The sequence below is a fragment of the Camelus bactrianus genome, chromosome 11 (assembly GCF_048773025.1).
Source record: "Camelus bactrianus isolate YW-2024 breed Bactrian camel chromosome 11, ASM4877302v1, whole genome shotgun sequence".
Lineage (NCBI taxonomy): Eukaryota > Metazoa > Chordata > Mammalia > Artiodactyla > Camelidae > Camelus > Camelus bactrianus.
The window spans coordinates 31,433,297-31,446,502 of NC_133549.1; the positions used below are offsets into that span (position 1 = coordinate 31,433,297).

General features: G+C 44.7%; 1 protein-coding gene across 10 annotated transcripts in view; it reads left to right on the forward strand.

Annotated features, from left to right (window-relative positions):
* The first annotated feature begins 8,263 nt into the window (after window positions 1-8,263).
* NRAP (nebulin related anchoring protein) overlaps window positions 8,264-13,206 on the forward strand; it is a 66,296-nt gene continuing 61,353 nt past the window's right edge. For 3 of the 10 annotated variants that reach the window (XM_074373592.1, XM_074373590.1, XM_074373591.1), the window contains exons 1-4: window positions 8,266-8,527; window positions 8,841-8,935; window positions 9,500-9,587; window positions 11,341-11,418. In XM_074373592.1, the coding sequence (XP_074229693.1) occupies window positions 8,456-8,527; window positions 8,841-8,935; window positions 9,500-9,587; window positions 11,341-11,418 (333 nt within the window). In that variant the 5' untranslated portion in view covers window positions 8,266-8,455. Of the gene's footprint in view, window positions 8,528-8,840; window positions 8,936-9,499; window positions 9,588-11,340; window positions 11,419-13,206 lie in introns of all 10 variants that reach the window. The other 7 variants (XM_074373595.1, XM_074373593.1, XM_010969826.3 and 4 more) reach the window with 5 other exon arrangements.

Sequence of the window (13,206 nt, forward strand, 5' to 3'; positions counted from 1 at the left end):
GCCAGAATCATCCATGGACTATTTACGGAGCGCCCCCGTGTGTCAGCCACTGGGTACGTGGCCAGGAGTTAGTCTAATACGGGAGAGACTGTGTACTCCCACCAAGTCCACTTCCCCGCTACCCTGCATCCACGCACCCCGCATCACGCGTGCACGCGTCCACATTGGTCTTTCTTCGCCCTCGAGCCTCCGAGTGAGGCCTCCAACGCTTTGCTCTCCAAGACTCCTCAGGGGACCCACTAATGAACTCAGTCACATTGAGATGTAAATAGCTGAGGAGTTTTATACCAGTTTTATTCATACCAAAGATAGCTGCTTTGAAAGGAGTGAATCTTCATCGTGTGACATCAGGCAAGAACCACATCTCGTCTTTTTGCTTGTTTGCTCTTCTCTGGGCCTGAGACTTCAATATTGTCCATAAAAATCTCACCAGGTAAGGACACTTTCTTGATTTAAGAAAGAATGGCCCCAGGCAAGTGTAAGGGTAATAAATTATACTGATTTCTTAACTAATTAACTAATGTGAGAATCCTGAAATCCTGAATATTTTAAGCGAGCTGTTACGCTGTTTCCAATATGGCTGTGCTTTAGACTGACCACTTTTGCCGTCCCCCACCCCCATTCATATGTTGAAACTTAATCCCCTATGTGATGGCATTAGGAGTTGAGGTCTTTGGGACATGCTTAAATCATGAGGGTGGAGCGCTGGTGAATGAGATTAGTGCCTTTGTAATGGAAGCCAGACAGAGCTCCCTGGCCTTTTCCATCATGTGAGGACACACAAAAAAATTGCAGTCCACAACCTCAAAGAGGCCTTTGACCAGACCCCAACCATGCTGGCACTCTGATCTTGGTGTCCTAGCCTCTAGAACTGTGAGAAATATAAATTTCTGTTGTTTATAAGCTGCCCAGCCTGTCGTATGTTTGTTACAGCAGCCAGAACAGACTGAGACAGGTTGCACTACTCTTTCTTTAATACTCATACTTCTGAAATGTTGAGGGCAAACGGAATCATGGTAGACACAAAGATAACTTGCTTTTTGAAAGATTCAGTTGTGAAGCATTTGAGAAATGAAAAATCCTATTAGTAAAGCAAATAAGTTATGCTCTAATTTATCTATATTTATAAATTTAAGTTTTTGCAAGTTATTCCTGAATGATGATGAAACACAGTGTTAGATGTGGAAGGGGCCTTAATAACTGACTCTTCTGCTCATACGATGGATGAAAAATCCCAGGCTCAGAGCAATTGCCCCCATCCCAAGCTTGCTAGTGGCAGAACCAGGATCAAGTTGCCTAGAAAAAGAATGAATGTTCCATCCACATGAAGGTCCTACCATAAATTATATCGAGCAATTTTTAAAATGTGTTGCACAAAGGAATTTGTGGCTGGCTCAGACAGAAAGCAGATCTGAAGGAAAACTTTCATTTTTCAGTTGTGCTGGGTGGGCTGGCATGGGGGAACTCCGAATATATTACTCCAAGGCTGGATTGTCACAGTACTAACAAATAAAATCGTGGTGCTATGGAAAGGGGGAAACAGTTTTGAACTTTTCCCTCTATAATAATCATACTGACCCTTTAGATCTAAATGATACTCTCTCCTGCTTGCAATTCCTGTGTTTCTCCAGCCTTGGCCCCATGTCATTGTTCTATGTTTCCTTTCTAAACTCGTGATTAGAGCACAAGTCTTCCTCTTCACTCCAGAAAAATCCCCAACTCCATTATTCAGATGGTTTCCCAAGGGCTGGCCTCATGGGAGCTCCTGGGCTGGTCCTTCCATACGTTCCCTCCAGCCCTCTCCTCTGGTCACCAGGCTGCTGCTGCTAACCCTGCTCCATTCCCCAATCCCACCCTCACCCTGCTGGGCACAGTGCCCCCAAGGGGTTCCACCAATGATTGCTTTTCCAGTTCTTTACAGGACAGCGCAGGCCAGGCTATGACTTCATACAGGGCTCCACTGAAGGATAATCCCTGAAGTCACAGAAATGCCACTCTTACGGCTCACAGTCTCAAACCCGGACTCTGGCTGAGGCACCGGCAGGCTTCTGCAAGGAGGGAAAGGGGTGAGTGGGAGTCCAGGCAAAATTCCCTGAAAGGAGGAATTGATGCTGTTCCTATTACCCACTGCCTCTAAGCTCCCAGATCTGTTCTGTGAAAATGGAACCGGGCCCTTTAAGTGGTTTTCCATTGCCTGTAACCGCATGTTCAACTTTGCCAGTAGGGGGCGCTGGAGAAAGATTGCAGGAGAAAAGGCTTTTGGTTCTGTGTGTCTGTCGTGCTTCTGAAGCATCCGGCTTCCGCAAAAAGGGTGGTTCTCAAGTTCCTCTAGCATACCTACTTCCCCCTGCCCAGCCCCTGCTGTGCCTGGTGGCCAGTAGTACCACCTATTGCTGCTAACAACTTCCCCGGCGCCCCCTTCAGGTGATTTTGTAGCAAAGTGCCACCATTGAGACATCTCTCCTTGAGCAGACACCTCTCTGGCACCTAGAGGGTAGATTTCCAGAAAGTTCTAGAGGACAGATTTCTAGCAAGTTCCACTAGCGCAACACCACAGTAACTTCCCTGCATCTAGTGAGCCATGAACGTGCTCTCCCCAGTAAGGTTTAGATCACAGCCCTGGGGTGGGGAGAAGGTAGGGGGCTCTTCCTCAAGCCCTCTAGAGGTAGAGGCAGGTTATGTTATGTTATGTTATGTTATGTTATGTTATGTTATGTTATGTTATTATAGAATAAATTGTGTCTCCTGCCTCCAAAATTTGTAAGTTGCAATCCTAACCACCACTACCAAGGAATGTGACTTGATTTGGAGACAGTTTTTAAAGAGGTAAAGTGAGATCATTAGGGTAGGCTATGTATGACCAGTGTGACTGATGACCTTACGAGAAAAAATTAGGACCCAGGTACACACAGGGGGAATACCGTGTGAAGACACAGGAGAAGATGGCTGTCTACAAGCCGAGGAGAGAGGCCTTACAAGAAATCAGCCCTGCTGACACTTTGATCTTAGACTTCCAGCCTCCAGAACTGTAAGAACATAAATTTCTGCTGTGAAGCCGCCCAGTCTGTGGCATTCTGTGTGGCAGTCCTGACAAACTAGGATGTGCGTTATCTGCAAGTTACTGTATCTGGAATTGCTGTATTTTTTAAGGTTCTCTTTACTTCTTATTGGCCAATCTCTTGATATTCCAATTCCCTGCTATAGTTAATAATTCAATATATTAACCTTTCCCTGTTCATATTACTGGGTGGTTTCTTTCTCTTGACTGGACCCAGACAGCTAGACCTGTGTATCCCAAATCCAGGGGCTGCCTCCTCTCTGATTCTGTGGCCTTCAGCAGTGAGAATACCATTTCTTGACTCAGAGGGGAAGCTGCATCTCACCCACAGAGTGTGTTGTGGTCCCCCAGTCCAAGAATGGCATCCACGGCAGTTGGGTATTTCTGTTCACGCTGGAATAAGATTCTGCCTGCAAACAGCTAAAGCCCAGGTCAGACGGGGGTGAACCAATTCCAAATCCTTTTTCTCACGTTCCTCCTCCCAAGAAAAGTTCAGGGCTAGTCGCGTCTGATGTCTTATGAGCAAGTCCTGAGACGAGGGTTGGTGCACTGTGGCCTGTGGGCTGCTTGTGGCCTGTTTGTATGTGGTACCCAAGCTGAGAATGGTTTTACATTTTTAAAGATTTGTTAAAAAAAAAAAAGAAGATGAAAATAAAGATGCAACAGAGATTGTATGTGGCCTGCAAAGCCTAAAATAGTTATGATCTGACCTTTTAGAGAAGAAGTTTGCGGACTCTGTCTTAGACCAAATGACATAGTCCCACCTCCAGGGCAAATGGTAACTTTCAATTAAAGAGTAGTCTCAAACCAGATTTATGTTTGAAGGGAGGTAAAATATTTTTTTGTGATTTTCCTGGGCACATTATTTCCCATGGACCCAATTTACATAAACCAACAGATCGTCTGCTTGACATCTCAAGGTAAAGCCTGACCCTGACCAGCTAGGTCACCTCACCAGGGTGAGGAGAGATACTTAACTATTACAGAGAGATGTCACCACCATCTAGTGTGCAGGCATTATGGCTGCATGGAGGAACTTGGCTCTGAAGCCACCAACAGGTGCCCATGGAAGTTTGCTCTGCTCCTGTCTAACCTCACATGAACGCCACCAACAACTTCCCCCAGGCACCTGTAAACACCAAGCGATGGGCATGAGTGTGCAGTGGGAGTTCTGACCTGGGAAAGCATGAAAGCTAGTGACAGCTCTTGCTTCATGAATCTTCCATCCCTAGTATCTGGACACAGCGTTGCACAGCACAGAGAAGTGGAAGGATGGAACAGAATAGACACTATCAGCCAGAAAAGAGGACAGTGGGAGTTCCTGGTGGATCTCATGTAAACCCTTTCCTTTACCCTCCCCACAGTCAGTTTTCTTGAGTGACTGACCCTTGGGGTACCCTATGCCGCATCCCCTCGGCTCGCCGATAGCTCCAGCATGTCACCAGGACCTCCTTCAGTTCCTGAAGCAGTGTCCTTCTGCTTCTCTGCCTCTGGGCTTTCTTCAAAGCTGCAGAAGTCGATTCAGCTCGTAGACAGGTGTAACCTAGAGGTGTAGGGAGCTGTTGAACCCGAGAGTAACCTGCAGCCAGTGGGAGATGACATTTGGGTGGATAAGTGTCCCAGCCTCGTGTCCTTCAGCGGCACAGTTTGGGGGCACATTCTACACAATTCTTCAGAGGATCCTCAGCAAGAAGGAGCTGTGGTTGCCTGTGATAGTGGTTAGCTCAGAATGTGCCCTTTATTGACTGCTTTGGCTCACTCACCTCAAACCCTCAGTCTTGTCTTGTGGGATCACCTCCCAAATAAATGACCTGCACCCAAGTCCAGACCCTGAGTCATGCTTTTGGGTGAATCTAAACTAAGGTTGGCACACATCCCCAGCATGGGAGGAACAACCCCAGTCTAACCAGAGTGACGATGACAGAGTGAAGGCTTGGTAGCTTTCTTTTTCCTTCACATTTGTCATCTCTCTGTAATTTCAAAACCATTTCTCATCCACCTCCCTGGAGAGCACTGGAAATGATTCAGAGCTGAGAAGAATTACCTCATATTCTTGATGACAGAACCAAGGCACAAAGAGATCTTGACCGGCTGAAGCAAGGAGGCCCCAGTCCATAGGAGGTGACTTAGAGAGGAATGATTGCTCTGTCTCAGGTCAGAAAGACCTCACGTGCCTGTCTACTGAACATGAACTGATGTGAAACAAAATGTGGGGGTTTTCATTGATCATAATCTCCCTATGAATCAAGACTTAAAAAAAAAATAGCCAAACCATATAGGATACTGTTGGCAGAAGCATCCAGATCAAGGATCAACAAGACCACACAATCTGGCCCTGGCTCACCACCACCAAGCCCCAGTCCTGGACTCTCTGCTGATCAGACAGCATGTCAGCCTCCTCTCGGGAGCCACTTGCCCAGCCTCACCTGTCTTAGGTCCTTTGCCTGCTTGTGCCGGTCCAGCCTTGGCAGGGGTAGCTGGCTCTGGGTGGGCTCTGGCCATCTTCACAGGGGCACAACCGACAGTGTCTTTGACCTGCTGCTTTTTTCTTGTTGCTATTGAGCCATAAGATGCTGTGGGACTCCCTGGGCACATACATCGCATGGATGTGTAGGGGAGTTAACACTCAGTGGGGCCAAACTCTCACCAATGGGAGACTGAGGCCAATAGATACTCTTCCTCTGGCAGATCTTCCTGAGTAGTGGTTGGTGTGGCCTCTTGGAAGGTGGAGACCAAGAGACCCGATGCACTTTACATCAGGCCGTCGCCTCTTTGAGAAAGGACCCTCTTGTTGACTCTCCCCCCGCCTCCGTTTCTTGCGTCCTTATTTCTGCTCCCTGGGATCACACTTCTGAATAAGTCCTTGCACATAAACCTTTGCATCAGGTTCTGTTTCCTGGGGAACCCGGCTAACACATGTTGTCTGAACCGATCCCAGGGGCCCGGGGAGCATGTGTGCTCATTGGCTAAGGCTTGGAGGGCCTGATGTAATCACTGTGCCAAGGGGGAGGGGCTCTACCGGATGGGGGAGGGGTGGGATGGACACAGGGAAGACCAACCACAAAGTCCATGAAGGAGATATGTCTCTTGCCCCGGCAGCGTGTGTTCATTTTTCGTCCTTAAACCGTCCCACTTCCAGTTCAGTGGGGTTGTTTTGCCTCACAATTTCTGATACGTAAAAAGTGCCTTTTAAAAGCAGAAGTGATAATACAAGTTGAATTTAACGCCTTTCCGGAGCTGTGGAGTGTAATCACAGCCTTAGAGAAGAAGTGTTAGGTAGCTTTTTCTTTAAATGAAATCTGACTGCGGTTCCTCATCCCTCTGGTGGGGGCAGAGTTCCTTCTCCGTGATTTTTGGGGCTTCCAGCCCCTGTCCAGGGAAGGCTGGAGAAATCCTGCACAGAGCACAGAGCAAAGCATTTGGGGAACCTACAGGCCTTTGTTTTTCGCCTTTGCTGCTCCCATGTGTTCAGGCCACCCCGTGTCCCATTTCAGCATGAGTGTCTTCCTGAGCCCGAAGTACCTACTTAGAGTCCCCTTCCTGGGTGGAGAGGATGCCCTGTGCCCACTGTCTCTCTGTGGGGAACCTCACTCTACACCCTCCCCTTAGTCCTATGAAAACTACTCTCCTTCACTTGCTCTGCAGCCTCCTTCTCCCCCTGGTTCTCCCAACACAACACACAAGCACTGCTGATTTCTCTCCGCCCTCCCTGGGGGTCCCCCAGCTTAGTTTTCTCAGAGCCTTTTAGGCCAAAGGTCACTAGTTGGTAGCCTGCTGACCAGATACTGCCCATGGCTGTGCTTTCTTGTTTTAATTTCCAGTGTTTTACAAACCCGGGAATTTCAAGTGCACTTGCATACATCTGGCTCTTCTGGAAAAATCAGAGTATTTGGCAGTGCTGGATATTCATTCCCTCATGACAAGCTGGCTGAGAAGGAGGAGTGGTTCAGATGGGGTGTGTGACCTATGGCTTCACCTCTGGCCCCTGTAGGCATTTTGGTGTGAGTATTAAGCTGATTTCTTTGATTCAATAAGTCCTTATTGAGCACTTTTCCTGTTTCAGACCTTGTTCTAGGCTCTGGGGATACAGAAATGGCAACAAAATACCAAGGATCCTATTTTGATGGACTCATATTTTGGTGGAGGAGATGATAATTTTTACAAGTGAATACACTAATAGTGAGGACGTCAGGTGGTGGTAACTGCTGGGAGGAACATGAAAGAACAGAGTAAGGGTCGTAGAAGACAGTGAGCTGGGGAGTGGGGACAGGGGAGGCACCATCTTTTGTAAGCTGATTCTGGAAGGTCCATTTTAAGGTGACATTTAGGTAGATACTGGAGACAGTGAGGGACTTCACAAAAGCCAATGAGAGAGGGTTTGTCTTCAAGCTGCCCACTTCAAGGCTGAGAGGCAAGGGACTAAGCAAGGCCCAGAAGATAAGGACTTCTTGGAACAGTCCAGGGTACCAAACCGAGGCCAGCACTCAAAGGGTTCTCATTTGGGTTTTTTTTGCATTCTTGCAGAAGCTAAACACGAATTGGTATCTTAAGTAGTTTCCCATCCTGCTGTTAACAAACATTTTTAATAGGTAAGGCTAATATATATGAAAATAGATGCTAAAAAAGTTTCTTCTGTATAGCACAAGGAATAATGTTCAATATCCTGGAATGACCATGAATGAAAAAAATGTGAAAACGAGTATTTGTATGCATATGCATGACTGGGACATTGTGCTGTACACCAGAAATTGACACACTGTCATTGACTATGCGTCAATAAAATTTTTTTTTAAAAAAAGAAAAAGAAAAAAATAGGTAAGGCTGAATTTCAGTTATGGTATTTACCATCCTGTGGAGTGAATCAATCCTGTTTTATTTTCTTTTGGGGGTGGGTTGGGGGAAGCTGGCCTTTTTGCTTTAGTCACAGGCCTCACGGAGCAAGCTTTTCTCACTTGGTCGTCGGATGAGGGTGCAGTGTCTGCCTTTGGATTCTTTTCTTGGCTTATGATCACAGCTAGTGTTAAACTACTACAGGCTGCCGGATCACACACGAGGATTTGGTCACCCACATGAACATGAGGCTGTTGTGAGTTCACTTTTCTATTTAGAGAAGCACGTCAGCTAGAAATACCACCACCTTATTTCCCAGGCGCATGCGTGCTGAGCGAGTTGCCAAAATAGCCCTTTGAGTAAGTGGCAGCTTTAAAAACCGTCCCGCTGCTGACTTCCAGCTTGAAGGTCAGCAAAGGAAAGTGGAAGTTGGATTCTGAACGCCTGAGGTGCCCACAGGAATTTAACAGGGGGTCGGGATCTGGCAGACTTGCACAAGCGGACTGGGGCTTCTCTTTGGACTTCTTGCCTGTTACCTGGCTCTGTCTTCTCTCTTCGGACTTCAAGATGAATGTGCAGGCTTGCTCTCGGTGTGGGTATGGAGTGTACCCTGCTGAGAAGGTCAGCTGTCTAGACCAGGTCAGTAGATATTTGTCGGCCTTTGAGAATCATAACGAACGTGGGAAATTTATCTTCTCACATACAGACATGTGGGTATTTTTGAACCACCAAGGGAAAAAAAGAAAGATACATTTCCCACCTTTCCTTAGTTCTACCCATTTGTAGCTCCGTCTCCTATATTGTTTCAAAATTGGTTTATTCATTTATTTAGTGTATCATAGCCATGTGTGTTTTATCCCTAAAGCTCAATTTTTTACCCTGAAATATATAGGAATCCTGAGTCTGAAAAAAAAAAAGTCATTTTGCTAAATCTCTTCTCTGTGATTTCCAGATATGGCACAAAGCGTGTTTTCACTGTGAAGTTTGCAAGATGATGCTATCTGTTAATAACTTTGTGAGTCACCAGAAGAAGCCGTACTGTCACGCGTAAGTGATTGATGGCTCCTCCACTACCTCCTGAGCTGTGTTTATTTTTTTAACAAGTAGCCAACCAGAAGCTCAAATCACACACCCCAGGGTTAAATCCAAGAAATGTCTTCTCAAAAGTGTTCACTTACATACAATCATTAAAGAGACCTCAGATGGGATTTATGCAATGGATGCAAAGTTGAAAATTTCAAATTTCTTATACATAAAAGATCAAATCTATCCACTATCACTTCATGTCAAATTATTAAATATTGTGCAGAGCAGTCTAATTGCCATGGATATGCATAGAACTTTAAAATGTTTTCTTTTACATAATTTCATAATCCTTTTCTATTTCTTCTGAAAGTTTTTAAGTGATCATTTCCAGCTAAATTTGGTCTTTAAGTTAAAAGTTTGGATTTTATTTTATTTAAGACTCATTGCCTGGAAAATCTGGAATTTAATTGTTAGGTCTTATTTTTTTGATTTAAAAAATGAAAAAAACTCTGCCTCTAAGAATAGTCACTCAGTCATCTTGGATAAAGTACGTTTCTAATTTTGGTTCGTATCTAATTTTTGTAGCCATAATCCCAAGAACAACACTTTCACAAGTGTCTATCACACTCCATTGAATCTAAATGTGAGGAACTCCCCAGAGGCCATCTGTGGGGTAAGTCACTTCGTTTTGAATTTCAAAATAGCCTTTAAAGAAAGTTTCTTAGTTCAGACACCTGTTAGGTTTTTAAGTGTCACTGTCTTGATGGGAACCTGCCCATGTTTTCCACCCACACAAGCAAAGTGCATTTAAGTAACAAATATTGCTATTTGTTCTACCATAGCATGGAGGCCAACACACAGGGTAATCTAGTTGAATCGAGTATCTGAGGTTCTTGTGTCTATTATAATGTCTGTGTCTGTCAGCTCTGGACGTATTGATACAACAGGCCCTGCATACACTAGGTACTTAATACATAAAACAAAGTTCATCTAGTTGGGAAATATTACAAAGGCCCTTCCTTTCTTTCCCCCATGACATTTTGGTACAGGAGTTGAAAACCTCTCGTTCCACACTTTTAAATCTGTCTGCATTCAGTAGTGTGTAAGATTATTTGCAGCCTCTCTTTCCCTTTGGGGTAGGGGTAGGTCAAAGATATTTTGGTTTGGAGCTGATGTCTGGATAGACAAGAAGGCCGTATTGATAAACCAACCTCTTTTGAAAAACCCCAAGTAGAGTTTTGTCAAATAACTATTGATTGGATGTTTGTGTTGAGTAAAATGATGACTCATTTAACTTCCCTCCCCCATGCCCCACAACAGGTTGTCTTGTGGGATGGAGCTAGCAGCTGCCTAAAATTAGAAAATTACACATGAGGTGGAAGGCTGTCTAGTAATCTGCCTTCCTCATGTTACTGCACCTCCTGCTGACTCTCCTGCCCGCCCAGGCCATCGCCCTTCTCAAGAAAATGGGCATTAGATTGGGTTTATCCTTGTGTGGCTCTCTACACAGACCACCTAGTAGTTATTTTGCCAAGTGCTTCACTTTAATGGTGACTTTTATCATTTTTTAAAAACAAGCTTATATAACACTTACTGTACCATTGCTAAATTCATTTCATACGTTACAGTCCAATAAAGTAAATAGTATTATTATCCCATTCTACTACTGAGGAAACTGAGGCTCTAGAGTTGCTCATACGTCATTGAGTTCTAAGGGTAAACAAATGTTAGGAACTCACAAGCCATCCTAGATTGCTGAGAAGCCTAGTTCTTTTAGGGTTTTGCTTTCGGCTCTTTTTGTTTGTCTGTCTGTTTGGTTTTTGGTTGATGTTTGTTTTCGTCTCTTGCTGTGTAAGGGCAGCTACACGATGTCACTGTAAATACTGAATTTAGCTCTTGCTTCTACAGAGCTCCAGACACTCTGCTAGAGCCTTTAGCTACGTTATGTACTTACTCTTCATGAGAACCTTCCTTAAGATGATCATATGACAGCTGGAGAGGCTGAGGCTCAGAGAGATTAAGTAGCTTGCCCAGCTTTGCTTGCCTAGTTGAGGGCACAAAGCCACATCTGCCTGACTTTGGAATCTATAGCCTAAACTGCTCCATGGGCCTACTGCCATCTACCGAGGGGGTGGCACACTCTCCAGAAGGGAGAAAACCACTTGTTGATGTTTATAAATATCCAGAGATTTCTGCAGTTGTGTAGCCAGAGTTTGACAGGTTGAACACAGGAGAGCTACCCGGTATGCATCAGAGTGCTGTTTGTGCATATCACAAAAACCCCCCATAATATCTGTATCTTCCGCCCTACGCTAGGTGTCAGCTGGCATGCCCCCCCTTACAAACTTACCGCAGGTCACACCGTATTTACCTTTCTTTGAGGTGGCAGTGGATTCTTTTAACTTTCTTTTAACTGTGTGTGACAGGTCCGACCTGGAGCAAGATTATCGCTGGTTCCATCTCCAGCCGCAGACAGTGATGTGAGCTTCTCAGGAAGCCTGCGTGTGTGTATCTGTTCGCATCTATGTGAATGTGTGTGTATGTGTAGAAATATGTATGTGTGCGTGTGGAGAGTATATGTGTGTATGTATGTGGGTGTGAATATGTGTGCATGTGTGTACATATGTGTTTACATGGTGTGTGTGCAGGTGTGTGTACACACACGTGTGTGTGTACATGCATGTGTGCACATCTGTGTATGTGTGTGGTGTGTATATGTGTGTATGTGTAAATGTGTGTCTGTCTCTGTGTGCATATGGTGGACGTATGTATACCCGCACCGATGTGTGCGCATGTGCACATGTGTGCGTGTGTGTGTGCACACTGAACAGCTGACTGTTGAGATCGCTTTCTCCTCCTTTCCCGCCAGGGGAAAACTCACAGGGACAACCATGTCCTTTCTAGGCCCCAGAGCTTATAACCGCCCTAGGGAGTGTGATGAATTACTTTCTTCCTCCCTTTTCTTCTCTTGGAGACTTTGCCAGTTGAATCAAAAACAGATTCCTGGTTTAGCAGGGGCTAAAGTAAAGAAAGGAGAGAAAGGGATGCTTCAGTGATGATGATGAAGGAGAAAAATAAAAATTTTAAGTTGGCATCGGAAGCAGGTTGACATTTTTCTGTTTTTTGTTTTTAAATGTAGTTCTTTAAAATAAATAAAAAAAATTTGCTAAGTAGGACAAAACTTCCTGTTTGGCAGGTGTGAATGGAATTTTTAGGAGAATAGAACATCTGGGTTCTCTTCCATTCAGAGTGACTTTTAGCCCTTAATGCTTCCTTACCTAGTGACTTTTTTTTTTGCTTTTTTTTTTTAAATTGAAGTATAGTTGATTTACAATGTTGTGCTAGTTTCTGGTGTACAGCATAGTGATTCAGTTATACATATATATTTAGTTTATGTTTTTTTTTCCTCTTCCTACTTCTTCCAAATAATCACAAGTCTTGTGAAAGGCCTCTGGGGAGGCAGGCACTCCAGTGATGGATTTGCACTGTGTGGGGAGGACAGCAAATATGACTTCCTATCCATTTTGGTCATGTGATTCTGATTCCTTAAGTCAGTGGCTGTCAAGGAGGGCAGTTTTATCCCCCAGGGGACATTTGGTGATGTCTGGGGTCTCTTTTTGGTCACAGCTGGGAGGTAGGAGTACTGTTGGCATCTGGTGGATAGAGACCAGCTATGCTGCTTGACATTCTGCAACGCACAGACAGTCCCCAGCAACAAAGAATGAACTGGCCCTGAGTATCAGTGGGGCTGCCAAGAAACCTTGCCTTAAGTTGTGTAATGTTCGTGGTAGTTTCTCAAAATCCAAGGGGAAAAGCATGTAAAGGTGTCTTAATTTATATATTTATAAGTATACACGTTGGAGCTTCATTAAGCAGTAACAAGCCCAGACAAACTGCCCTTGATGGGGAACTAGAATCCCTCGGTTATGAACCTGACCCTGCTAACCCGCTGAATGATTTGAATAAATTCACTTCTTTTCTCTGCCCTTCTTTCCTCATCTGTAAAGTTAATGATTTAAACTTCATCTTGTTAGAGCTGCAGATTTCTGGGCCCATCTTAGACCTTGTACATTGCAATGTCTAGGTTTGGACCTAAGACCTGATTTTTCTCTTTTATGGTTAATTCTTTTTGTGTTCTCTTTAAGAAATCTTTGCCTATTCCCAGGGCATGAAGATATTGTTGAGATGTCAGTTCGCCCCAAATTGATCTACGTTTTTACTGCGATCCCAGTCAAAATCCTGGTGTTTTTCATAGAAATCGACAAACTGATTCTAAAATTGATATGAACACA